Below are 27,709 nucleotides of genomic sequence, written 5' to 3' on the forward strand. Positions count from 1 at the left end.
GTTTTGTTCCACTACCTTCTGCCATTTTTCAGGCAACTTCATAATTCCATCTTCCCAAAACTTTTTATCTTTTTAAGCAAAGAACTGTTCCAGGTGCCTTTTACAGTCTTCCAGGGAATTGAAATTTTTTCCATTAAGAGAATTTTGTAAAGACTGAAATAAATGGAAATCCGAAGGTGCAATGTCTGGTGAATACAGTGGATGAATCACAACTCCCCAGCCAAGCTGTAACAGTTTTTGCCTGGTCATCAAAGAAACATGCGGTCTTGTGTTATCCTGATGGAAGATCATGCATTTTCTGTTGACTAATTCTGGACACTTTTTGTCGAGTGCTGCTTTCAGTTGGTCTGGTTGGGAGCAGTACTTGTTGGAATTAATCATTTGGATTTCCAGAAGGAGCTCATAACAGAGGACTCCCTTCCAATCCCACCATATACACAACATCACCTTCTTGGGATGAAGACCGGCCTTTGCTGTGGTTGGTGCTGGTTCATTTTGCTTGCCCCACGATCTCTTCCGTTCCACATTATTGTACAGTATCCACTTTTCATCGCCCATCACAATTTTTCCGTTTTAAAAACGGAATATTTTTGTTGCATTTAAGTAGAGAATCGCATGCAGAAATAAGGTCAAGAATGTTTTTTTCGCCTAACTTATGTGGAACCCAAACATCAAAGCGATTAACATAACCAAGCTGGTGCAAGTGATTTTCAGTGCTTGATTTAGATATTTTGAGTATGTCGGCTATCTCCCACATGGTATAACGTTGATTGTTCTCAGCTGATGTCTGGATTTGATCGCCGTCAACTTCAACTGGGCTACCCAGCCGTGGAGCGTTGTCCAGTGAGAAATCTCCAGCATGAAACTTCGCGAACCACTTTTGACACGTTTGATCATTTGGCACCTTCTCCATACACTGCACAAATCTTTTTTTGCATATCAGCATTTTTACCTTTCTTGAAATAATAAAGCATAATATTGCCAAAAATGTAAATTTTTTTCTTCCATCTTCAGTATTAAAATGGTTACACAAAAAGTCAATAATCTTGATAAGTTTTTTTTAAATGCATGCTGATATGACAGCTGTCACAATACAATGCAACAAAATTGTTTTGAATGAAGTTAAAGACAACTAAGTGCTACTAGAGCCATCTTACAGAAAAAAAGAACGTGCTTTTTGGCAAACCCAATGTTTTGGCTCTCTGAAATAGAAACAGAAATAGAATTTCTGTTTTGGAGTATTCTTTGTAAATGAGGAAACTTAGTATAAATGATTTTTTAGCCAATTGTAGCAAATACAGGACTTAAAAACATTACAAAATTACTTTTAACACATGAAAAAGAATTTAAAATATTTCAAAAAAATTAGCCAGTTTTTTAATATTTATGATATTTGTTACTATTTATTAATGAATGAATCTTCTTAAGTCATATCAGTTTTACTTGGTGTTGATTAGTTTTGTCCAGGTCTTTTATCAGTTCTGATGACATAAAGAAGGTAGCCTGTCAGTCTCTGTGTTCCCATACCTATAAAAGACAATGGATATTTAGAGAATCTGTTGCATTTCTGAGATTTGACGTGCTAGGAAGAGATCCCATTTTTTAGATTCTGTGTACTTGCTGAATTAATGTTTGTAGATGAATATTCCTCCTTTTAAAAGATAAGATGGATTAGCTAACAACAAATTACATTCTGATAAAATAAGTTTTTACCTAGTTAAAATATGGGGAAGGAACTTATATGTTACTTTGTTTTGCTGATTTGGTATGGGGAGATTATTTGTGGTCACTTAAATCATCAGAGTCAAAGTGATAGCCATGTAGAAGTCTTATTGTGTGTGTTAAGACATCCCTAGTTAAGATATGTGGGGGAGATTTTAGTGAACTTTCCCTTCCTGTATATTTTTCTGTTAGTTGTAGCTTTGGGTGAAGCTTAAATATTTGGTAAGTTTGGTGACATTAAACCTCAGGTGAGTGACAGTCTTGGATATCTTGATATATGGGGACACCATTTCTTATCTAAGACCGTTGTGTTGCTTATAATGGTGGGTTTGTTTTCTCTTGTTTTTGTTTTTTTTTTTCCTCTTCCCTTTAGCTGGCAATTCTTTGGTCCAACAAGGTGGACAGCCGCTCATCCTAACCCAGAATCCAACCCCAGGTCTGGGTACAATGGTTACTCAACCAGTATTGAGGCCTGTCCAGGTCATGCAGAATGCCAATCATGTGACTAGTTCCCCTGTGGCCTCACAACCAATATTCATCACTACACAGGTAAGTAGGACTCTGAATTCTACTGAATTCAGACATGGTAGAGGAGAGAAAGACTATGGGAACCTTTGAAGGCTCTGACTTAAGAGTCTTTAGCATCCTTAGAAATGGTTCTAAGTCCTGTCTTTTGATTTGGCTTTCTCATTTGCTAGTTTTTAATTTGATGCTGACTTTAGTAGAAAGCCCAACATAGCATACAGCTGGGTAATCTCCTCTTTATACCCCTGGAGGGCTATTAAGTGATTTGATTGAGGTCTAGGCAGGAAAGAGTGGGAAGCTTGCATTAGGAAGCCTTTAACACTTGGTCCTCAGGGGTTCTCACCCTTTGCTTGGGCTATTTTTCTTAAAATGGGGTGAGTTAGTTGACTTATGGAAATATACATGCAAGATTGGTGAAGTGCTGGGAGATCTTTGGAAGAGAAGGAAGATGACTTATTTGATATAAATGTGAATTGGAGTTGAAAGCCTAATGCTGGTTTGGAATGTAAAGGCAAATGCTTTTTTCTGCCTTGTCTAACAAATTTCCCAGAGGTGTATGGCCTTTGAAGTGGACTTTGGGCACAGTTTCTTACAATTGTTTGTATGTTGAATCACTCCAGTGAATACTGTTAGTGTCATTTTTTTGCATTCTATGCCTTTAGCAATTGAGGGGCCAGTTTGTGGATGAGTTTTTTTAAGCTGAGGTTCTCTTAAGACAAGAAGTAGGTTTTCATTTTTGTTCATATGTACCAAAGCTCATTCTCCATTTTTAATAATTGCCACTCAAAAGTTTGCCAGAAGTCCAAAATTTCTCCATCTCAGTCATTTAAAAGCTCTAGTTCTAGAGAGAGAATCATTAGGTAAGGGTGTGGGCATTTTTTTGGATATAGGTCTTAATGCAGTCTCTGCTAGTGTTAGCTGATCTCCATGTTAAAGATCATTTTGCTTTTTAATGCAGGGATTTCCTGTAAGAAATGTCCGGCCTGTACAAAATGCAATGAATCAGGTTGGGATTGTGCTGAACGTACAGCAAGGCCAAACAGTTAGACCAATTACACTAGTCCCAGGTAAGGAAAAATGTCTACCCATTTGGAATGAACCAGCATCCAGAAGACTTGTTTTTGTTGTCTCAAAATACTCAAGGTCATTTAAAAAGTGTACTTAAGGGAAATCTAAAACTACAAAAATCATATTGATTTAAGCCCCATTTTTAAAAAACTCTCTAACCTTCGGCCAGGGTGGTGGGTTTATTTTTCTTTTTAACTTTTTACCACCCTTCACAAGGCAGTAAAACAGGGTTTATATAGTTATTTTTCTGTTTCTGCTGTTTTATTCAGCTATTAAGTTTGTTATCCTGAAGAACTGTTATTAATGCAAACTCCCAAATTCTGTATTCCGTATAAGTCTACTCACTTACATGGTGGGATTATAAACTTATTTTGCTTTACTTTTATAGCATAGATTTGGAATATAAATTAAACAAATGGCATATCCTTTGAGGATAAATATTGCCAATGACTAGTTTTTTTTTTTTAAGAAACCAAATTGAAAGATAATTTTTAAAAATCTTGTAATTTTCCCCCACTTCTATATTTAGTGTCTATAAGTTTACTACAATTCAGGCCAAAAAAGAGTATCTTCATTTAGTTGTAGTAAAGGTATCTCTGTAGCTTGTCTTCCTAAGTTTTTGTTGTTGTTCTCAGAGCCCATAGGGGTTTTTGGCCTTCAGTCTCATGAGCTTATCCTATCTAGTTCTGATATTTCTTAAATGTTTGTCAGTGAAATTGTCTATAGTTGAGCCAGGAGACTCACCTTTGGGACATCCTAGTAGAATGGCATAATCTGTCTTCTATTTGAGATTGTATAAGAGAATGAAAGACTCCTTTAGTATTCTGAGAAAGATCACTTTTTTCAGAACCAGCTCTGCCCTTTGGCCTATATATACCCATACTGCTTCCCACTCTATACCTATTATTCTCTTCCAATAATAAAGGTCAAGCTACTCATGATTGTATTCTTGGAATAGAAAAGGCAGTGTGGTAAGGTGTTTTGGGAGGAGTTGATGGGACTCTTCTTTCACTTTAATGTTTTCAGGGCTGATTACTGAGGCTAACTTGTTTTATCAGTTTGTGATACCTGTTGTCTTAGACGTTAGAATCTATGCTACCCTTGGGAACCTGACAGTCACCAATCAGTTTGGGGAGATAATCTTTTCCTATTCCAGTATTTCCAGTAAAGACATGGGGAATGTATTATAGGTGAGCTCATTGACCAAGATTTGGTATTTTTGTCTCTCTTTTGAAGCCCCAGGTACCCAGTTTGTTAAGCCAACAGTTGGAGTCCCACAAGTGTTCTCTCAGATGACTCCTGTGAGGCCAGGCTCCACAATGCCTGTGCGGCCCACCACCAACACCTTCACCACCGTCATCCCAGCCACTCTCACCATTCGAAGCACCGTCCCACAGTCCCAGTCCCAGCAGACCAAGTCCACTCCCAGCACTTCTACCACTCCCACTGCCACACAGCCGACCTCACTGGGGCACCTTGCTGTTCAGCCTCCAGGCCAATCCAACCAGACTCAGAATCCCAAACTAGGTGAGGCTTGGGAAGAGAAGATGGCAGAGCTGGGATGAGTGGTGGGTGGAGAACAGATGATTATCACTTGGCCAACAAAGCTCCCTCCTTCCCCTCTCCACCTGCAGTGAGCATTGCCAGCTTTGTCACTGTGAAGCGACCTGGGGTTACAGGTGAAAATAGCAATGAAGTGGCCAAACTGGTGAATACCCTTAACACCATCCCTTCCCTGGGCCAGAGTCCTGGGCCAATGGTGGTATCCAACAACAGCTCTGCGCATGGCTCTCAGAGAACCAGCGGGCCTGAGTCTTCAATGAAAGGTACGATAACCAGAAAGACTCTGGGCAGCCAGCCATTCAAAAACATTAATAAAGTATTTGTTGTATCAGAACTCTATACTATGAAATAGAGAAATAAGGTATAGTTGCTACAGTCTGTTCTCACAGAAACTTTAGTGTAGTAAAGAGAATTGCCACTTGTGAAAAGTGTAACTGAATCAGCCAGAAGGAATTTTGTGTTAATTGTTCTTTGGAGATTAGTAAAATGGATTGGTTGATCAGAGATCAGTGGGATAATCAAAAGATAGTTCATGGAGGAGGTGGATTTCTGAACAAGATTTTATTTTATTTATTTATTTTTAAATTTATTTAATTTATTTATTTTTGGCCGCATTGGGTCTTCATGGCTGCGCATGGGCTTTCACTAGCTGCGGCAAGCGGGGGCTACTCTTCATTGCGGTGCACAGGCTTCTCATTGCAGTGGTTTCTCTTGCCGCGGAGCACGGGCTCTAGGCGCACGGGCTTCGGTAGTTGTGGCTTGCAGGCTCTAGAGCGCAGGCTCAGTAGTTGTGGCGCACAGGCTTAGTTGCTCCGCGGCATGTGGGATACTCCTAGACCAGGGATCGAACCCGTGTCCCCTGCATTGGCAGGCAGATTCTTAACCACTGCGCCACCAAGGAAGTCCCTGAACAGGATTTTAAAGTTGAGATTTGGTAGAGAGGTTTTCAGATGTAGAAGGATATGAGCATAAGGATTTTCAATGGTCTGGAGCAGGGCTTGACAGACTTTTTCTGTAAAGGACCAGATAGTAAATATTTTAGGTTTTATGTACAATATAGTCTCTGTCACAACTACTTAACTCTGCCATTGTGGTACAAAAGCAGCCACAGACAATATGTAAATAATTGAGCTTGACTCTACTCCACTAAAACTATTTATGGATTCTGAATTTTGAATTTAATTTTCATGTGTCAGAAGATCATTTCTTTTGCTTTTATTTCAACGCTTTAAAAATGTGAAAACCTTTAACAAATGGTGTTGAGAAAACTGGATATCCCCATGCAAAAAAAATGAAGTTGGACCCTTTACCATACACCATATTACAAAAACTAACTCAATGAATTAAAGACCTAAACAAAAGAACTAAAACCATAAAACTCTTAGAAGAAAGCATAGGGGAAAAGCTTTATGACACTGGGTTTGGCAGTGCTTTCTTGCATATGATACCAAAAGCATAAGCAGCAAAAGAAAAAATAGATAAATGGGACTACATCAAAATTTAAAACTTTAGGGCATCAAAGGGTTAGCGTCAGGGAGAGTGAAAAGGCAACCCACTAAATGGGAGAAAATATCTTTAAATCATATATCTGATAAGGGCTTAATATCCAGAATATATAAAGAACTTCTACAGCTCAACCAACAACAAAAGAACAAACAATCCAATTAAAAAATGGGCCAAGGAGCTGAATAGAGATTTCTCAAGATACACAGATGGCCATTAAACACCCCAAAAGATGCTAAACATCACTCACTAATCATTATGGAAATGCACATCAAAATTACAATAAGATACCGCTTCACACCCATTAGGATAGCTCTTATCCAAAAAACAGAAAATAATAAGTGTTTGTGAGGATGCAGAGAAATTAGAACCCTCGTACATTGCTGGTGGGAATGTAAAATGGGGTGATGGTCCCTCAAAAAATGAGACATGAAATTACCATGTGTTCCAGCATTCCACTTTGGAGTATATACCCAGAAGAATTGAAAACAGGGACCCAAACAGATATTTGTACCCCCATGTTCACAGCAACATTTTTCACAATAGCCTAAAAGTGGAAGTATCCCAGATGTCCATCAGCTAATGAATGGATAAACAAAATATGGTATATACATACAATGGTATATTGTTCAGCCTTAAAAAGGAAAGAAATTCTGACACATGCTACAACACTGATTAACCTTGAGGACATTATGCTAAGTGAAATAAGCCAGATACAAGAGGACAAATACTGTATGAATCCACTTATATGAGGTACCTAGAGTAGTCAGACTCACAAAGACAAGAGAATGGCGGTTGCTAGGGTCTAGGAGGAGAGGGCAATGGGGAATTATTTAATGGGTGTAGAGTTTCAAGTTTTGCAAGATGAATAGAGTTTTTGAGATTGCTTGCACAAAAATGTGAATGTTCTTAACTGAACTGAACACTTAAAAATGGTTAAGAGGAAACTTTATGTTAAGTATCCATTACCACAATTAAAGAAAAATCTTATATAACCACCCCCACAACAAAAAATGTAAAAGCCGTTTTTAGTTCATGAGCCAAACAGAAACTGGCAGCTGGCTGGATTTGGTCTACTACCTGTGATTTGCTGACCCCTGGCCTACAGTTAGAAGAACGGTAGAAGGAATGTGCCTCATAGCAGTTTCTCATGCTTGCTTACCAACCTTAATATACCCCTCAGGAAGTGTTTAACCTTTTTCCAAAAGGCCAGTAGTCTTTTTCCAGTATCATCTTATTAATCTTATTGATGTTCTCACTTCCAGTGACCTCTTCCATCCCAGTGTTTGACCTCCAGGATGGTGGACGGAAGATATGTCCACGGTGTAATGCTCAATTCCGTGTTACTGAAGCTTTGAGAGGTCACATGTGTGTAAGTGATATCACCTGTGATGGAGATTCAGCTTAAATGGCTACCACTCACTGTATACCTCCTGTAGTGTAGTGTTGGGAGCTTGTGAAGAAAGGACTCTGAAATGACTTGGAAGCTTTTTAAAGGGTTACTCTCTTTTGGCCTGTTTTAGAATGAACTTAGAAATGTGATAGGATATATTTAAAGACCCTCAAATAGATCAGAACATATGTGACCTTAATTCCTTAGTTCATATCTTTTGAACTTCACAGGAGGACAGGCCAAGTTGGCTTCAGTCCATTTTCTATTTATTGTGTCATTGGATGAATCAGGAGCTATTAACCAATTTCTAATTCTAGTCCTTTCATTTTTTGGTATTAGTCCACATGCAAAGGTTTGGACTTCTTCCTACCAGGGAGCTCAGAGCCAGGTTATGCTAGTGAGTGGTTAAAGGATCTAAGACAGGAAGAAGTACAAAGTATGGTGTTTGGAGTGGCATATGGCTGTAAATATACACACACACTGACAGACACACACACACACACACACACACACACGAAAAAGAGTGAAACCTGGAAGCATTTTAGAAAACTGCAGGGTGAAAGCTGGATGAGAATACCTAGAACCAAACACTTACTGAGGAATGTTAGTGAAGTTGAGGAGTTAGCACATCTCAGCCCCCAGGAGAACCAGGATGATCAGATGTCTTCTTTCTTTATAGTACTGTTGCCCAGAAATGGTTGAATACCAGAAGAAAGGAAAGTCTCTGGATTCAGAACCCAGTGTCCCATCAGCAGCAAAGCCCCCATCCCCTGAGAAAACAACTCCTGTTGCTTCTACTCCCTCTTCTACACCTATTCCTGCTCTGTCACCACCTACCAAAGTACCAGAGCCAAATGAGAATGTGGGTGATGCCGTCCAGACCAAGCTCATTATGCTAGTAGATGACTTCTACTATGGACGGGATGGTGGCAAAGTAGCCCAGCTCACAAACTTCCCTAAGGTCGCCACATCTTTCCGATGCCCACATTGTACCAAAAGACTAAAAAACAACATTCGGTGAGTGTTGAAGAGCCTTGGAGCTCACCTTGGACAAATGAAGTCTGAAAGCTTCTTACGTGTTTAAGTCTTTCTGTTTGGAGAATGGCCCTAATTATTATCCTTTCTTGCTAAGGATTATCATTAAATCGATAACTAGTATTATAGAAGGAGATATTGTGGTAATAATTAAAAGATAACTTTGGGTAGAGTGAGACCAGTGCATCTTCTTCCCCAGAAAAGTTTCGCGAACTCTCTTAATTTCTGGGCTCAGAAGATGTCCCAAAAAGAGGAAGTTGGGTGGGAGGGTGGAGGGGGAAACATGTAATGTCTGTTCTGTGATTCCGCTGGTACATTTCTCCAAGGCTTCTGATTTTTTATGTTGTCTGTACTTTTCCTTTGTGCTGTGCTACAGATTTATGAACCATATGAAACATCACGTAGAACTTGATCAGCAGAACGGTGAGGTGGATGGTCATACTATCTGCCAGCACTGTTATCGTCAGTTTTCCACTCCCTTCCAGCTCCAGTGCCACTTGGAAAATGTTCATAGTCCCTATGAATCAACTAGTAAGTTTGGAAATTCTTAAACTCTAGGGGTATGCTTCACTTTTCATTCAGTGAATGGCACTGGGGGGAGCCCATTATGTTTATTTATATGTGGGTAACAGTGTCGAGGAAGTTCTTTGCATATTCGTAGTCAGTTTCTTACTTCACTTACCCTATTATCTTACAAGCCTGACTTCTATTCTGTTCAAGCATGAGTCGAGTTCAGTGCTTGATTCTAAATTAAGGGGCTTTGGTTCAGGACCACTGTAGAGAGGTATATGTAAAGAGTTTATTACCTAGATCCTTTTATAGAAGAAGCAGGCATCTGTATTTGGGTCTCCATTTTAGTTAGTACCCTCATAGGTTTTATGAAGGGTAAAAGATAATGTTATAGAGTACTTTACCATTAAGTCAGTGCTTTTCGTGAAATATAAGATGAGTTGGAGTGTTAGCTACACTGTACATCTTACAGATGAGAAACACAGGCTGAATACAAGCCCAGAAACATTTAGTCATTTGCTTAAGAGCATACACTTCTAATAAGGTGAAATTGTGAGGATTTGAGTTCAGTCTTCTAGAATATTTCCTTTGTCCTTTAAGGGATTTCTAGTTTTGTTGAAAAGACAAAAATTATTTAACTATAGGAAAATGTGAGAACAAGACAATATATTTGCTGTAAACATATGCATTGTATGATACCAGTGATAGGTGAAATAGTTCAGAGAAGGGAAAAGATCCTTGTGGATTTCACAGAAAGTAATGTGTAAACTTTTAGGGTCTTTAAATACAAGAAGGATTAAATGGATGGAAAGTAGTAAGAAAAAATTTTAGGTGATGGGAAACAGCATGAGGAAACACATAAAGACAGAAATTTTTGCTGCAAATTAAAAATCTTGACTAAAGATGGATTAAATGTTAAGGACATCTATTATTATATGACTTAACTGAAAAGACTCAAGGTGGAGTAAACTTCAAGCCCAGAATGCGAGTCTTCTACTTTTCAACAGTTCTCTTGTCTCTGGCTCATAGCAGGATGGCTGTGTTAGTCTCAGGAATATAGTCGATGTAAAATTGTGCAGATGAAGAAGAGACCATATCTTCCTGTGTCTTTTCTAAGTCTGTTTCTTACAAGACAGAATTGTTTTCCCTTTATATCTCCTTATCCTTGGTCATATTGTCAAGGGAAATGGGATTGCCATGAGTGGCTCAGACTAGTGCTGGTCCACAGAAATATAATGAGATACATATGTAATTTTAAATTTTTAGTAGTCATTTGAAATAAAAATTTTTTAAAGGCGAAATTAATTTTAATAGTGTATTTTATTTAACTCAAAATAGCCAAAATAAAATCATCTCAGCATGTAATCAGAATTTTAAAATTAATGAAATATTTACCATTCTTTTTTTTTTCTTTTCTTTTCTTTTTAAATCTGGTGTGTATTATTACACCACAGCAAATCTCAGTTTGGCCTCACCACATTTCATGTCTTCACAGCCACATGTTACTGGTGGTTACCATATTAAGACCGTGGAACTTTGGGCTATTCATTTGTGAGTAGAGTAGATACTGGAATCAAACATCATAACACTACAGTGTAGTGGCAGAGTAGCCAACTTGGTCTAGGTTAGGACCCAAAATTTTTCACTGTCAGTCATGGGAAGCCCAAATAACTCATCTGAATCCCCAGTGAAAACATCTACTTTTATACAGAATCTGGTGGGATGTGAATGTGTTTTTGTTATTCCACTTATATATGTACTGTACATAAAAAGATAAGTTTTTCCTAATGGGAAACAGTGCAGCACCTCATCAATCTTTTTCTCTTGGCTTACCACTCTTTTATCCTTGACTTTTAATTTTTGAGTATCTTATGACTTAAAATTTACACTGATGAAAAACCTGAGAAATTGTTGATCCAAACAGGTAAATACCGTTTCTGTACTTTAGTATATATCAATCTTATTCTTGGATTCTTTTATAATTCCCCTTTTTTTTTTTTTTTTTTTTGTGGTATGCGGGCCTCCCTCTGCTGTGGCCTCTCCCGTTGCGGAGCACAGGCTCCGGACGCGCAGGCCCAGTAGCCATGGCTCACGGGCCCAGCCGCTCCGCGGCACGTGGGATCCCCCCAGACCGGGGCGCGAACCCGGCTCCCCTGCATCGGCAGGCGGACGCGCAACCACTGCGCCACCAGGGAAGCCCCCCCTTTTTTTTTATAACTCCCTTTTTTTTCCATCCATGGCAGATCCTTCGTGAAAGTAGCTTATTTTTTTGTGTTAATATTTTGAGACCAATTGTCTTCTTTTTAGTTTTGAAAATTTCTTTTCCTTTTATTTTCTGAAGTGTTTTTAAACTAAATTATAGAAATAATGATATTTCACTCCTAAATACTTCATTATGTATCTCTGAAAAGTAAGGACATTTTAAAATACATAGCCAGAGTATGTTTGTTAAGACATAACAGAATTCATCATAAATGTTTAATATTATGTATCTTCATTTTCAAGTTTCCTGAATTGTCTCTAAAACATCAATGGATTATTATATTTAATTACGGTAACAGTATAATTTTTAATAGCATTATGTTTTTCTTCACACTTGTTTAAGGACAATAGACTAAGGAAGAGGTAGGGTTGAGAGAAGGATGCTTCAGGGTGATTAATCGTGTTGTGGTGTCAGGAGGGTCCTATGTGGAAAAAGACTGAAGAAAGGGAGAACCACTTGCTTGATAAAGTCATGGGATATGTGGAATGATGAGATCAGATGAGCCTTAGAAAGGCATAAGGAATCTGTCCTTCCAAATTTGGAAAACAGGAAGCAGAAGCTGTACTAGTTCATGCCTGTTTTCTCAAAGCAGGAGACTGTGGTAGGTGTTAGGGAGATGAGAGTGATAGTGCTGGGAGGGACAGTGTTAGGATAGCCACTTTGGAAAGTCAGTTAATTCTTCCTCTTAAATCTTTTTTGACATCAACTCCAATAGGTGTGAAAGGTTACTAGAGATCTCTTAAATCCACTGGTGCCTTTCGTTCCTTTCTCACTGATTTTCTTTGTATGAGATAATACATATAAATCTTAGCATGGTGTTTATGCATTAAAAATTGCTTAATGTTGTTATAATTGATGTGTGACACCTATAAGAATAGAGCGGATGTATAGGTTGTAGGAAAAGCCTTTGAGGGTAAATGAGATCACCCAGGGAAAACATAGAGAATAAGAAAAGGCTGGATAGAAGGTTGGGAAACACCAATGCTTAAAAGTGTTCTAGAAAAGAAAAAAAGATTAACAAATTGAATTGAGAGGAAAGGGGGAAGAAAACAGGAGAAAATGTTGTCATGCCACTAGTAACTGTTTCCCAAACATGCCATGCAATACCATGCCTTTGCTCATGTTCTCCTCTTGTCTCCTCTGTCTGGCAAACCACTCTTCTTTCAAGGTTCAGCTCATACATCAGCTTTTCCTCATTCTGGGCAGAATTTTTTATTTCTTTATCTTGTTCTTGTACCTAATGTACCTCTAGGAAGTGGTCCTAAATGGGTTGCAGACACCTTTGAGAATAAAGACAAAACTTCCCAGAAAAATAGACATTTTACTCTTTTGCAGATAATTTCAGGGGATACCTGGGTTCCCTGAGACCTCTTCCCTGGACCCCAGATTCAGACCCCTGGTTTTTGTTTTTTATTTCATCTTCACTCATTTGAGGGTGCGGGACAGGGGTTGGACATTGTCCAATAAATAAGCACTTAGAGCTTCAAATTTACAATTTTCATGTTTGCAAAAACTTGAAAATAATTGCAGTAATGGTAAGAAAAATACAAATAACTATCTTTATTTTGCCTGTATAATTCAAAATATGTAGCAATTAAAATTTTTGCCAAAAATTCAGAACTGCAGCCTTATAAAAGCTTGATAAAATGGCTAATTTTAAAGTTTAATGATCTCAAATTAGTTAATACTGAAATAACACAATAACTCATAAGGCAAGAAGTTCTGTTCATATCGTCAGTCTTTTGAGGACAAATCCTTATTTGTCCTCATTTAGTAAATGTTCAATAAATGTTGAATTATTCATAGGAGATAATCATTGTCTATCCTTGAGCAGAGGGATGAAGTAATGTAGTATTTTAAAAGAATTCATTTGGCAGTGGTATATAAAGAATAGATACTGTATTTATTGGAGAGATAGGAGGTATTAGAAGCCAGCTGATTAGCAGTAGGAAATCATATGGGCTTCTACCAAGTTTCTGCCTGTGAGAATGCAGAAGTGACAATTCCTTGATGCATTTTGAAATAATGGTGACAGAACACGGGTTTGGAGTCAGATAATGCCTAAGTTTTGAGCTCAGGAGGAGGTGGGATGTGAGAAGGAAATGATGGGAAGCAGGAGGATGCTGAATTAAGTTAGAGTAGATGGTAGAATATTATGTTTCATAGAGAGTTCAGAATCTAGAATGGAACTTTGGTAAAGAAGTCTGAGCTAGAGACAGAAGGATAGTTTGAATCAGCAGCACAAATGTTGAGACAGAACCATTTTAAAGAAAGACTAGAAGAGACTTCATAATTTACTGACTCTTGAAAATGAAGATATAGGAGTCAGAGAAAAAGATTATGAGTCAGCAGGACTTTGGTCTTAATTTCAGGTGGATTTATTGATTATTTTTCTTTTTACAGCCAAGTGCAAGATCTGTGAGTGGGCGTTTGAGAGTGAGCCACTGTTTCTCCAGCATATGAAGGATACTCATAAGCCTGGAGAGATGCCTTATGTTTGCCAGGTATTGCCTTTTTCTCCAGGAAGCTTTAGCCATTTTGCTCTCAGGCTAAATACAAAGAATCCACTAATGAACATTGTTCAGTATCTACTGCACACACTCATATTTTAGGAACACTGAGGAAATACAGAAGAAATAGTGAACATGGGTTCTATTTTCAGGGTTTCCCATGCAGGAGAAAAACATAAAGGAATATCTGCATGTACTCAGCCGAGGAACCCAGTCTGAGAACATATGCCTGTACTAAGAGAGTGTCTGTCTCCTGAATGTGCCTTTGGAGATAGAAGAAAACCTCTACTCCTCTTTGTCAGAATATGAACTGTTCTCAGACTTTCCTGTCTTTCCCATTTTTATCTTATTTCACGGCTGAATTTATCACCAACATAGCCCTGCAATAAACGTCAGAAAAATAATCTGATTTCTATACATTTAGGAAAATTTTTTTTTTGTATCTTAACATTTTTGTTGCTACCTCTTTTTTTTAAGGCCTCAGTTGTTCACTTCACTCTTAGCTTATTTTCCTTCTTGTGTGACTCAGGTGTGTCAGTATCGCTCCTCACTCTACTCTGAGGTAGATGTCCATTTTCGGATGATCCATGAGGATACTCGGCACCTGCTCTGCCCTTACTGCCTGAAGGTTTTCAAAAATGGCAATGCATTCCAACAGCATTACATGAGGCACCAGGTACCAGGCACCAAGCAATTTCCGTGTTCTTATTTTTTAATTATGGATTACAGGGGCCAGGACTGAGCTAAGCGAATAATTTTGGTAGAGAAGATAATATACATGTGTTTGAAAAATTTATTGAATTCCAATGATGTGTGCCAGGCACTGGGCTAGATGCTAGAGATTTAGTGGTTAAACAGGACAATTAAACAGTACAATAAAGCAAGAAGAATGTTGTGTTAAGGGAAATACAAGATGTAAAAAAGAATGTACCTATTCTGGGAGCCTAGTAAGGCTTCTAGGAAAAGGAGTGTTCAAGACCTGAAGGATGAGTAAGGATGAGCCAGATGAAGTGGGTTAGAAGGACAGAATGCTGTCAAAGACAGGGCAATTCAAGGAATTGAAGTTCAGTGTGGTTGGCGTGTGTAGGGTACAGGGGGAGGTTGGAAGTTAGGGAACAGATCATGGAGAATCTTGTAACCCATAAAAAAGGAATTTCAACTTTTATTATAATAAGTTGTTGGGAAGCCATTAAAGAGATTTTTAGTCCTGGAGTGATGTGTTCAAATTTGCTTTTAGTTATGATTGCACTGGCTGCTCTAAGGAGAATGAATTGAAGGAGGTTGAGACTAGAGTTAGGGAGACAAGCCAGAGGCTTTTTCAGTAGTTTAGATGAGAGATGATAATGGCTATTGGCTTTTGAAATGAGGACAAAGAGGATAGAGTTGAGAGATATTGAGAAGATAAGTGATATCTATGATTTAGAAATGGATTTAGGTGAAGGTAGTGAGAGAGTAGTTAAGAATAGTGCCTAGGATTCTGTCTTCGGTAATTGGATGAATGGTGGGACTGTTTATTGAGATGGGAACACTGGAGAAAATAATTTTTGAGGGGAGGATTATAAGTTTGGATATTCCTTTTTATTACTATTATTTTTTAAATTTTTTGGCCATGCCATGTGGCACACGGGATCTTATTCGTTCCTGACCAGGGATCGAACCCACACCCCCTGCAATGGAAGCATGGAGTCTTAACCACTGGACCACCAGGGAAGTCCCAAGTTTGGATATTCTTGAGTTAGCAGTATCTATGGACATCAAGTATAACTGACTATTAAATAGGTAATTGGATATACAGGTCTGAGGCCTGGGAGAAAAGCCTGGATTGTGAAAGGTATTTAGGAATCATCATTATATAAATCCAGTGGATTTTAAACTTGTAAGTGCTATGCTTCACCCCCATCCCCCACCCCCCAAATTGAGAATAAGGTGAAGGCTTAGGACCATTGAAGTCTCTATCCACAAAGCCAGGACCATAGTCCTGGAAGGAAAACAAGAAGAGTCTTGGTGTCAGGGAAGCTGAGGGGACAAAAGTATTTTGAAGAAAAGAGTGTGGTCAGGTGTTGCAGGAAGGTATCAGCAAGGTAGAAACTTTAGAGGCCAGCATTTAATTTAGCCGTTTTGTTGGTTAGCAGGGTGGAAGTCAAATTTCAGCGGGACAAATGATGAGAGGTAAGGAAATGGAGACAACTTATTTAAAGAAATTTGTTTATGAAAAATATATAAATTAAAAAATAAATTTGTTAGGGCTTCCCTGGTGGCGCAGTGGTTGAGAATCCGCCTGCCCATGCAGGGGACATGGGTTCGAGCCCTGGTCCGGGAAGATCCCACGTGCTGCGGAGCAACTAAGCCCATGCACCACAACTACTGAGCCTGTACTCTGGAGCCCACGAGCCACAACTACTGAGCTCAAGTGCTGCAACTACTGAAGCCGCTCGCATGCCTAGAGCCCATGCTCCACAATAAGAGAAGCCACAATGAGAAGCCCGCGCACCACAACGAAGAGTAGCCCCCACTCTCCACAATTAAAGAAAGCCCATGCACAGCAACGAAGACCCAACACAGCCAAAAAATAAATTTATTTTTTAAAAAATAAAAAATAAAAATAAATAAATTTGTTTATGAAGGGGAGGACCAAGGGTGGTAGATCCAGGAAAAGAAGTAGCAAGGGAGAATTTGTTGTTGCTTTTGTGTTTTGTTTTGAAGATGGAATAGGTATGCCTTTGTTTTAAAATAGTGCAGGAAAGGAGCCACTGGAGGAGAAGAGTGAAGGTACATAGGGAACAGAAGAGAGAACAAGATGGGTGTACCTGTGCATAGCATCCACGTGTGTGCACACGTGCCCTCACTCTTACTTGTAAGCAGGCACTTTCTTAGGCTCATACATAGTGACTGCTGATAATCCACCACTAATGCATTTCCATATAGTAGCATGGAAATTATCACCTGTAACTCAGCTGAGGTTACAGAGCCTTGCTATCCTAGGGAAGAAAATCATAGGCGTGTCGTATTTCAATACTGGGCAGACTGAATCCTCAAAATGGCCTTGGAGGGAGGCATATCTGTATGCATTGATGTGTTAAGAGGAAAAAAACAGCACTGTGTAGAAAGGACTATCATTTTTGTTAAAGAAAGAGAAAGGAAAACAGGTGGTGATTGGAGATGTATGTGTTTGCTATATGGTTATATGCATAGACTATCTGTGAAAGAATACCCAAGAAACTTGGTAACAGGTTGTTTCTGTGGAGAGGGACTGAGGGTTGGAGTTGAAGGCAAGCTTACCACATGAAGGAGTACAGAATAAAAGTATGATTTTTTTTTTTTTACCACGTACATATTTATTGTATTTTTTAAAAAATAAGAATATCCAGAAGTAGTAGCACTGTCCATCCACACTGTAAAGATACAGTAGTAGGGGCAAGTAAAGCTTAAGCCACTCAGCCAAATTGTTAAAGCAAGTCAGCGGGAGACGGTTTGAGGACCTAGTTATCCTGACTTTGAGTCTGCCTTTCTCTGGGAGCATGGGAGGTGATGATTCTCACCACCCAATAATAGGTTTGTAACTTTACTTCAAAATAAATAAAGTTATATAAAAGATTAAAAAATAATAGGTTTGGTGTTATGTTGTGTACTTCTCTTTTTTCCTCTGTTAAATTATCAACAGAAGGGTGGGAAGAATACGATTGGCAATGATGTACCTTCTCCTCAGGGAAGAAAATTCACTGGGAACCTTTAAAGGATTCTGTCTCTTTTTATTCTCCCTTCAGAAGAGGAATGTTTATCATTGCAACAAATGCCGGCTGCAGTTTCTCTTTGCCAAGGACAAAATTGAACACAAGCTTCAGCACCATAAAACCTTCCGTAAACCCAAGCAGCTGGAAGGTTTGAAACCAGGCACCAAGGTAAAGGGTTTGTTGACATTCCCTTTACAGATCCAAGAAGGGGAGGAATAGAGATTTTCCGTATTCTGAGGTTTAACGTGGGTAGTGTCTAATTATCCCTTCCCTTGACTCACAGGTGACAATCCGGGCTTCCCGAGGGCAGCCACGCACTGTTCCTGTACCCTCCAGTGATGTCCCTCCCAGCACCTTGCAGGAGGCAGCACCACTGGCCTCCTCAGCGGACCCTCTGCCCGTCTTCCTTTATCCCCCTGTCCAGCGCAACGTCCAGAAGAGAGCTGTTAGGAAAATGTCAGTGCCTTCTTCTGGAGGCTGGGGGCCGGGTGGGCACAGTTATTCCTGATAGCTAGTGTAATCTGGTAGCCTTTTAGGCAGTATCTGTTGTCTAAATCGCCTACAATTTAGGAACCCCTGAGGCAGTAATAAGAATTTTCCTTGTTTTTTGACAGGAGTGTCATGGGCCGGCAGACATGTCTGGAGTGCAGCTTTGAGATCCCAGATTTCCCTAATCATTTCCCTACTTATGTTCACTGCTCTCTATGTCGCTATAGTACCTGCTGTTCTCGAGCTTATGCCAACCACATGATAAAGTAAGTCACGATTAAACCAGTGTTCCTATCTGTGATTTCAGGTTCTCCAGAACTCAGTGCATTCCCTCCCCTGCTTCTGGGGTTTCCTCCTTCAACTTTTAGAGCTGTTTGTCCACCTGTCCTAGCAGGTTAAGAGGCCAGACCTGGCTTCATTTGGCTTTGATGCTCTGTGCTCTGATTTTGTAGGACCTTGCTACCCAAAATGTGGTCCAAGGACCAGCAGCACTAGTTGGGAGCTTCTTAGAAATGTAGCATCTGACCCTGGTCACCACCACGCCACCCCCAATCAGAATGTGCCTTTTAATAGATTTCCCCCCACCCCCATGATTCGTTTGCCTATTAATAGAAAATATTAATGTGATAGGAAAACAGGCTTGGGTTGAGGTTAGGATTGAGTGAAGAGGCATTTCTTTTGTTGCGGCATTGTCAATCGCTGGTGATCTCTAGTTTAGCAAGCAGAACCACGTAACTCATACCACTTTTTGTTTGTCTTTCTCAGCAATCATGTTCCACGGAAGAGCCCCAAGTATTTGGCTTTGTTTAAAAATTCTGTGAGGTAACGAAAAACTTATTGATGGTCTGTTAATTTTTCAAGTTTTTACATTAAATCCCTTTTATTATTTTGGGGGGTGGATATATGAATTAATTTGAGAGGAGAAAGGAGGGACACTCTTTTTCTTTATTAAGCCTCAAAGCTTAATTCTCTCTAGTGTCACTGCTACATTTGTCTTATATACTCTTGACTCTCTTTCTTAGTGGAATCAAGCTGGCCTGCACTTCATGTACCTTTGTTACTTCTGTTGGAGATGCCATGGCTAAGCATTTGGTATTCAACCCCTCTCACAGATCCAGTAGCATCCTGCCACGGGGTAAGTAGGAGAGATGGGGGTTAGGGAAAAAAGCTAAGGATACAGGTCATACCATGAGTCTGGTGCATCTCTACCTGGCCTGACCCATTCACTGTTTAGATATACTTCACCAAATTGGAAGCATTCTAACCTGAAGTTTATATAAGACTGGGAAGGCAGTAGGTTTGCTTTTTTAGTTGAAATCTAAAGAACTGTCTTCGGAGGGTTTGTTTCTTCACTGAGCTAACATTTTTTTACTGTCTTATTTCCCATAGGACTCACTTGGATATCTCACTCAAGGTAACAGAAACTCGCTTGATGGTTTAATTTCTATTTTATAGTATGTTTGGTCTTTATTATTACTACTACTACTATTATTATTTCATTTTTCTAGTTTAACTGAGCTTTTTCCTCCTCTCGTTGCTAACCCTTTAGGCATGGCCAGACTCGTGACCGAGTGCACGACCGGAACTTGAAGAATTTGTACCCTCCTCCTTCCTTCCCCTCTATTAAAGCTGCCACTGTGAAATCTGCGGGGGCCACCCCAGCTGAGCCTGAAGAGCTACCAGCTCCCATGGCCCAGGCACTCCCGTCACCAGCCTCAACTGCAACCCCACCACCAACCCCCACTCATCCCCAGCCTTTAGCCCTTCCATCCTTGGCTACGGAGGGGGCCGAATGTCTGAATGTCGATGACCAGGATGAAGGGAGCCCAGTCACCCAGGAGCCTGAGCCAGCATCAGGGGGTGGTAGTAGCAGTGTGATTGGCAAGAAGGAGCAGCTTTCTGTGAAGAAGCTTCGAGTAGTACTGTTTGCCCTGTGCTGCAATACGGAACAGGCAGCTGAACACTTCCGAAACCCCCAACGACGCATCCGGCGTTGGCTTCGGCGCTTCCAGGCCTCACAGGGGGAGAATCTGGAGGGCAAATATCTGAGCTTAGAGGCAGAAGAGAAACTGGCTGAGTGGGTGCTGACCCAACGAGAGCAACAGCTACCTGTAAATGAGGAGACCTTGTTCCAGAAGGCCACCAAAATAGGACGTTCTTTGGAGGGGGGGTTTAAGATCTCTTATGAGTGGGCTGTGCGTTTCATGCTACGGCACCACCTGACTCCCCACGCTCGGCGAGCTGTGGCCCACACTCTACCTAAGGATGTGGCAGAGAATGCAGGACTCTTCATTGAATTTGTACAACGGCAGATTCACAACCAGGACTTATCCTTGTCTATGATTGTGGCTATTGATGAGATCTCCTTGTTCCTGGATACAGAGGTACTGAGCAGTGATGACCGAAAGGAGAATGCCCTGCAGACAGTGGGCACAGGGGAGCCTTGGTGTGATGTGGTGCTGGCCATTCTGGCAGATGGCACTGTCCTCCCTACCCTGGTTTTCTACCGAGGACAGATGGATCAGCCTGCTAATGTGCCAGACTCTATCTTGCTAGAGGCGAAGGAGAGTGGCTACAGTGACGATGAGATCATGGAGCTGTGGTCAACCCGAGTGTGGCAGAAGCACACAGCTTGCCAGCGCAGCAAAGGCATGCTTGTGATGGACTGTCATCGCACTCACCTGTCAGAAGAGGTGCTGGCCATGCTTAGTGCCTCTAGCACTTTGCCTGCAGTTGTCCCAGCAGGCTGTAGCTCCAAAATCCAGCCATTAGATGTATGCATCAAACGAACTGTCAAGAACTTCCTGCACAAAAAGTGGAAGGAGCAGGCTCGGGAAATGGCAGATAGTGCATGTGATTCTGATGTCCTGCTTCAACTGGTTCTGGTCTGGCTGGCTGAGGTGCTTGGTGTCATTGGGGACTGTCCAGAGCTAGTTCAGCGGTCCTTCCTTGTGGCCAGCGTTCTTCCTGGCCCTGATGGCAACATTAACTCACCTACAAGAAATGCTGACATGCAGGAGGAGCTAATTGCCTCCCTAGAGGAGCAACTGAAGCTGAGTGGGGAACAGTCTGAGGAGGCCTCAGCTTCCACTCCCCGACCCAGGTCATCTCCTGAAGAGACAGTTGAGCCTGAAAGCCTTCACCAGCTCTTTGAGGGTGAAAGTGAGACCGAGTCCTTCTATGGCTTTGAAGAAGCTGACCTAGATCTGATGGAGATTTAAGTGTTGGGGTCATGAGGGGGTGTGGAGTGGGGGTGGGAAAGCGTTAGGGAGGGTAGAGGTAAAGGGGGTATACCAGGTGGGGGTATTTGGGTTATATTTTTTAATTTTATGCAACCACTCCCCCCTGATGTTGACTTATACATCCTTGTGGATTTGTGGATTATTAGGAAAACCAATAGTGATCACGTCTGAGCCGATGAGCTGGCCCTGGCCCCGTTGGTCATTCACTTCTGCTAAAAACAGGTTTTTGTGACTTTTTTTTAAATTTAAATCACTGTGCTTGGTATTTTTCTGACAAAATCAAGAAAAAGGAAAAAAAAAAAATCTTTCGTGGGCGAATGTTAAATCTTTTGTTTCCCCTTTTACCTCAACTGTATCGTAGTACATCTGGGTTATGTTTGTTTTACTGTGTGGCCAGTGTCTTTGGGCATGATGCTATCCAACCATTGTCAATGTGAGAACATTTCTGAAGATGGGAAAGACAAAAATTGTAGCTCACAAACTGGTTTATTATATATATATATGGATAAAAAAGTTTTTTTCATTGTGGTCTTAACACTTTTATATAAAAATGAAAATGGAAAAAAAATCCCACTGAACTCTCTCTTCCTTCTCCTTTCTTTCCTTCCCTCTCCAGAGATGTTGGTTTCTACAGCAACTCTAAATATAAAATTGTGGCTTTAAAAATGCATGAAACCACCTTTAATCGTCCAGAATGATGAGTAGATTTTTTTCCTCACCACCCTCCCTCCAACAAAAACACAACAAAACCAATATTCTTTGCACCTGTGATCCTTGGCCCCCTTCCCCATTCTCACACCGTCACTCTGGACAAAGGATCATACATGGGTCATTAGCAAGCAAGAGGTACTGAGGTGATCACACAGAACCTTAGGGTGGAAGCCATTCCCAGTGTATGGGTCTTCATCCTGCAATCCATGGGGGCAGTCCCTGCTTTGTTGAACTTCCTCCTGTTAAGTGGACAGCATACCTGTTCAAGGGATCACATGTCCGCCAGCCAGCAGCTAATTGTGCAAGAAGTTGTATTGAACTTTAAAAAGACCACTTGTTGAAATTCTGCTTACCCTGTGGCTTTCCCCTATTTCTCTTAATGCTTAGAGAAGAATCTGACATGAAGAAGAAACACATAGGGGTGTGCACAAAGAAAAAGACATGAATCTTTATTTTTCACTGCCAGCTTCAAGGAAAGAAAATTTTTTCTACAATTTGCATGAGGGAATTTTTTTTTTTTAATTGTATGTACTCAATGGCTATAAACTGAAACGTACTGTAACACACAAAGAAAAGGAGCAAAAATCCAGGTCCACCTTTCCCACAACTATACTATACTTGTGTCCATCCTGAGGCTTTCTGCAATGTTTCCCTCCTGTGAGCCAAGGAGGCAACCTGCACAGGCTTGTAAATGGTTCATCTTTAAAATGTACATAAGTGGAACATTTTAAAAAATGAGGGGAAATGGATTTATAAACAATGTGGTTTTTTCCTAGGTGACCCTATTTGAGCAGGCTTTCACAGACTGGGAGATGCTCAAGATGTGATGGGCCTAGTGGTACAGGTGTGACATTTGTTACCACCTGTTTCTTCTCATCCGTTATTTTGTGTTTTTTAACTCCCAGCACACTATAATATAGTGAGCTGGAGTATTCCCTTCCATAAACAGCTTGGCCAGCTTTGTGAACCCATGGCATCTGAAAACTGAACTGAGGATCCACCTGGGCTTCTCTTCCCCAGCTTTTTGCCTGATGCCATTTTGACAGAATATGGACTTTTGAGTCACAACTTTGCCTTTCAGAAAAGTTCAAGAACTATGGTCAACTCTATCTGCAGTGACTTAATCCTTCTCTTTGGTAGTCTCCGCAGCAGCCCCAGATTTAGCAGAGCTGGGTTCCTGGCCTCTGCACACTGTATGACTTTCTCAATGGGTAATTTTTTTAAGGCCATAACACCAACAGTGGATCAGCTGGGTTTTGGCCAGGAAGTTACCTTTGTGGATTCTGCCCGCATGGCTTCGTAGTATAGGAAGTTTTTTTTGTTTTGTTTTTTTATAATTCAGTTTAATCAATAAACAAGTATTTATTGACTACTTTGTGTTGAGACTGAATGTGTGGAAGATTCAAATTGAAAGCTGACAGTTTTCTTTTGCTTGAATTTACTAGTTGTAATCATGGGTAATACAAGTGGAGAGGTTTTGATTTCTCTCTCAGTTCTCACCTCACTGAATTTCTATACAGGCATACCTTGGAGATACTGTGGGTTGGGGTCCAGACCACTGCAGTGAAGCAACTATCACAGCAAAGCGAGTCACAGTCTTTTTGGTTTTCCAGTGCATGTAAGTTTATAGTATATTAAATGTGCAATAACACTATGTCTAAAAAATTATATACCTTAATTTAAAAATACTTTATTGCCAAAAATGCTGACCACCGTGAGCCTTCAGCAAGTTGTCATCTTTTTTTGCAGTAGTAACGTCAAAGATCACTGATCACCATATCAAAATAATGAAAAAGTTTGAAATATTGCAAGAATCACCAAATGTGACATAGACACAAAGTTAAGCAAATGCTACTGGAAAAATGGCACCAAGACTTTCTCAATGCAGGGTTGCCACAGACCTTCAATTTGTAAAACAACACTGCAGTATCTGCAAAGCATAAAAAACAAGATATGCCTGTAATAGTTTTGGGGTTTACTGCCTATACTAGTTTCTCAAAAAGAGGTTTAGAAAGGATATGCATCAGAATCACCCAGGGTGTTTCTTAAAATTCGGGTTTAACGCCATCCTGGTGATGGAACTGGCTAATAACCCCAACTGATTTGACTCACCACTACACCTAGGACTTAGTGAACACAATACTTGTAAGAGGTCTTCTGACAGTGCTAGAAATTAGTAGAAGACAACTTAAATGTCGAAATTATTTAGTATTCCCCATGAAGGGTGAGGAGGTTGGATGGGTGTGGGATCAAGGCTGTTAGTTCCAGTTTGGGAGTAACCTTATACAGCTTTACTAGATGTTACGTTTCCATCTTTGAAGTGATGTTTTAACTAAAATCACATATAGAGCCAACATTAAGCAGAAAAGTCTATTTTAGACTAGTGCATGGATGAAAACATTGAAGAAAAATGTTAAACACAAAAGCTAATTATGTTACCACACAAAGATTAAGTCTGACTTCTATACAAAGCAGCCTTCCGTACAGACCCAAATGAAGACAGTAATGGGTCTTTGGTATTATCATGCAGACCATTCTATATATATGCTACCAGAACCAAGAACCAAAGGGTTCTCTGACCAGGGAGGGAGATGGCACACAGCAGTACTTAGCAGTTTCACTCCTGGTGTGACCTAGTCAAACAGTACAACCACTCAGCAAGTGTTTCAAAGGATTTATTTTACAAAAGAATAGGACCTTTGAACCAGCCAAGTTCAAAGTTAGAAAAAGGGTACAACTTCAGTGCTGGATAATGCCTCTGTATTTCATTCAAAGCCACTAAAAAGAGATCATAATAAAATGGTGAAGCCATAGAGTGAGGAATCAATTCGTAAAAGCACCTCTATCCTCAGCCCAAACCCTTGCCACCCAGAGAATTTTTTGGTTGAGACCTCCAAAAAAACCAAGCTTACTGCAACCAAGGGACCTCCCAACTATCTTTTCTACTGTAATTTTAATTTCAATCACCTGATCATGTGGGCAATATCCCAGCTGGTCTCTGCAGACAGGGGTCCCTCTATTTCAACACCTTTTTCAGTTACAGTGGCGATTTGAAACTGAAAGAAAGCAGAGCTCTCAATGAAAATGCCAACCCTTATGTGAAAGAAGTCCCTGGTCAAAGGTCAAGTGGAGGGTCTTTCCCAAATGTGAAAACAGGAGACACAGAAATGGGGCACTCTGTTCTTCAAAGTTTAGAGACTCGGGGATTGCAAAGCCTGCCAACTAGATCCGCATCACTTATTATTCGCACTTCTCACCCGGTTATAAGAACGGGCATCTCGATAGTACAGCACTCGCATGCAGCGTTCCACTAGCTCTTGGGCCTCAGTTTGGCTCAGCACTGGCTTCTTCTCCAGAACTTCTCGCAGCAGAGGCTAGGGATATCGGGGGGGAAAAAACATGGGAGTTATCACGAGCTGAATACCAGGCAATTTGTCGCAAATCCACGGTGTGAAAAGAATCATAAATGAGTGGAAAGACGACATTCCACCTATTGCCTCAGCAAAATGAACTCTGCTTACTTGTGCTAAGACCCACTTGAAGGGGAAATTCTAGGGTGTCCTCTCTTTGCACATGTATACTGACTCCCTCCAGGACATACCCCACCTTGTCATTATGGCCTCTGGACCAAAAAGAAAACCATCCGCCCAGCAGTACAGATCCTAGCCTGTTCCTCATGTCAGAATTTCAAGGATAGAACAAGCAGACAACCACTAACCCTCACTGCCTTCTGTCTTCTCCTATCCCTCATCCCTCAATTGGCTACTTACCTGAGCCAAGTATGCACCATAACCAGTGGCCACCGAAGGGGCTTCATAGGCTACACCAAGCATGTCCACGTAACCCAGGAAGCTAACAGGACACAATAGGTCATCTTAGGTTTCTGTATCTTAGCTGAAGGATGGGACCATGGGGTCTGAGGTAGAAGTGGGAGTCACTCAGGGGGAAGAGACAGACACTACACAGGCACTAGAGATTGGGTAGTCAAGGAAATGAGTTATTTGTATTCAAGTCAACCTCTCTCCATCAGCATAGCCTCCAATGACCATGGTGTTCCACAGGGGGTTCATCTTGGAGCGCCGGCTGTACGTAGCCCTGGTCAGCCATGAATGAATAGCTTTAGGGCTATAGCTGTGTCCATCTCCCAACAGCTCCTCATCGATCCTTAAAAAGAATTGGTTGTGAAAAAAGGGAGAGAACAGAAGTCGGGGTTTCCATCCACCCCCAAAAGATGTTACCACAATCTTCCCCATTTAAACCCACTAAAATAAACTACTTATTTGCAAACATTCTCACATCTTCCACGCCAAGTCTCCCTGTCCTCTGCTGCAGCTTCAAGTTTCTCCACCCTAGAACTTCTTGAAGGGATAAAAAACAGTGGATTCCCCTCCCCACTTGGAAACTACTCCTATTCTCGAGATGACTTACACCATTTGGCCGAGAACTTGCTTCAAATATTGGAAATCAGCGTAGTCTCCGGAAGCACCCAGCATGGTGCTGTTGTTGACTCGCATAATGCGAGAGATGTTGCGGAAACGAGCCAAGGAGCCGTAGGAGCCCAGCATGTCTGCTGCAATCACCACTCCGCCCTCAAACTTGACGCCCAGGACCGAGGTCCCGGTCACCATGGGGTTCCTGGAGAGAGAGGGTGGTTTGGCGAGGGGCGGCGCGGGGGGAGAGCCTGAGCCGTCTTCCCGCGTTGTGGGTTCCGCCTCTGACTTTCCACGGCTCCTTTCATTCTCCGGGACCCTCCTCCCCGAGCTCCCCGCCGTTAGCGCGCCCCGGGGTGGCCCCCTCGCCTTCCCCGGCTCCCAGAACCTGCCGGCCGCACCAGGCCCCACGGTCCCTCCCCCTGCGCAGGCTAAGGCGCCGAGAGCTTACTGGGTGCGCGTAATCGGACCCCCGTAGAGCGCGGACGCCGGGTCCACAGAGGAACCGGGAGTGGGCGGGATGCGATGAAACTGCCCAGGGGCCGGAACGCTGGCCCAAAGTCCGCACCACGACTCCAAAAGCGCTTCCATCTTAGTCACGGTAGCAAGAGAAACTAAAGCGTTGGCGCCGACGGAAACGGAAGTGATCCTTCAGTGCCACACCTTTCTTCTTCCTGCAAGCCACTTCCAGCTGCCATGTTGATAGGGTCAGAGCCGACCGTACCAGTGTCCTGGTTGGCGACCAAAACCGAGTTGTGGAGTTGCCAGACGTCGTATCACATCGCGGTAGTGTCTGGACTAGAACAGTATTCTGACGCACAAATTCAAGGAAGAGGTGGGTGGTGTGGGAGATGGGTATGGGTCGGGGGTGGATGGGGGGGCGGGGCACTTCAAGACGCTGACGCTGAGCGAGGAAGCAGAAATTCTCCTTTCCTTTTTGGATCCTTATGAAAAACAAAAACAAAAAACCCACACGAAACTAACAGTGAACCCAGGATAATGTGGCATATTCGA

The 27,709-nt window shown here is 41.3% G+C and overlaps 2 protein-coding genes across 7 annotated transcripts in view; one reads left to right on the plus strand and one right to left on the minus strand.

Moving 5' to 3' along the window:
• POGZ (pogo transposable element derived with ZNF domain) overlaps positions 1–23,569 on the plus strand; it is a 46,434-nt gene extending 22,865 nt beyond the window's left edge. For 4 of the 6 annotated variants that reach the window (XM_024116040.3, XM_024116043.3, XM_007130476.4 and 1 more), the window contains 16 exons: positions 2,096–2,271; positions 3,206–3,314; positions 4,552–4,842; positions 4,923–5,141; positions 7,647–7,753; positions 8,454–8,791; positions 9,186–9,340; positions 13,986–14,086; positions 14,622–14,768; positions 17,857–17,991; positions 18,107–18,279; positions 18,438–18,578; positions 19,078–19,134; positions 19,335–19,447; positions 19,702–19,726; positions 19,862–23,569. In XM_024116040.3, the coding sequence (XP_023971808.1) occupies positions 2,096–2,271; positions 3,206–3,314; positions 4,552–4,842; positions 4,923–5,141; positions 7,647–7,753; positions 8,454–8,791; positions 9,186–9,340; positions 13,986–14,086; positions 14,622–14,768; positions 17,857–17,991; positions 18,107–18,279; positions 18,438–18,578; positions 19,078–19,134; positions 19,335–19,447; positions 19,702–19,726; positions 19,862–21,533 (3,959 nt within the window). In that variant the 3' untranslated portion in view covers positions 21,534–23,569. The remainder of the gene's footprint in view (positions 1–2,095; positions 2,272–3,205; positions 3,315–4,551; positions 4,843–4,922; positions 5,142–7,646; positions 7,754–8,453; positions 8,792–9,185; positions 9,341–13,985; positions 14,087–14,621; positions 14,769–17,856; positions 17,992–18,106; positions 18,280–18,437; positions 18,579–19,077; positions 19,135–19,334; positions 19,448–19,701; positions 19,727–19,861) is intronic. The other 2 variants (XM_024116042.3, XM_024116044.3) reach the window with 1 other exon arrangement.
• A 1,358-nt stretch (positions 23,570–24,927) lies between these two features.
• On the minus strand, positions 24,928–27,328 carry PSMB4 (proteasome 20S subunit beta 4). The gene is made up of 7 exons (XM_007130477.3): positions 27,147–27,328; positions 26,694–26,900; positions 26,283–26,429; positions 26,036–26,117; positions 25,523–25,639; positions 25,233–25,321; positions 24,928–25,043 (listed from the first exon to the last, which is right to left on the minus strand). Exons 1-7 carry the CDS (start codon positions 27,284–27,286, stop codon positions 25,031–25,033), a joined length of 795 nt encoding a protein of 264 aa, XP_007130539.1. The 5' UTR covers positions 27,287–27,328; the 3' UTR covers positions 24,928–25,030.
• Between the last annotated feature and the right edge of the window lie 381 nt (positions 27,329–27,709).

Source organism: Physeter macrocephalus, chromosome 4, assembly GCF_002837175.3.
Source record: "Physeter macrocephalus isolate SW-GA chromosome 4, ASM283717v5, whole genome shotgun sequence".
In the NCBI taxonomy this organism is placed as follows: Eukaryota; Metazoa; Chordata; class Mammalia; order Artiodactyla; family Physeteridae; genus Physeter; species Physeter macrocephalus.

Excerpts from the sequence above, each read along its gene's own strand:
- PSMB4 (XM_007130477.3), bottom strand. The coding sequence starts at position 27,286 with ATGGAAGCGCTTTTGGAGTCGTGGTGCGGACTTTGGGCCAGCGTTCCG. Across the intron at positions 26,430-26,693 it reads CAAGTTCTCGGCCAAATGGT|GATCGATGAGGAGCTGTTGG; the intron begins GTAAGTCATCTC and ends ATTCTTTTTAAG. Across the intron at positions 25,640-26,035 it reads ATGGTGCATACTTGGCTCAG|CCTCTGCTGCGAGAAGTTCT; the intron begins GTAAGTAGCCAA and ends CGATATCCCTAG.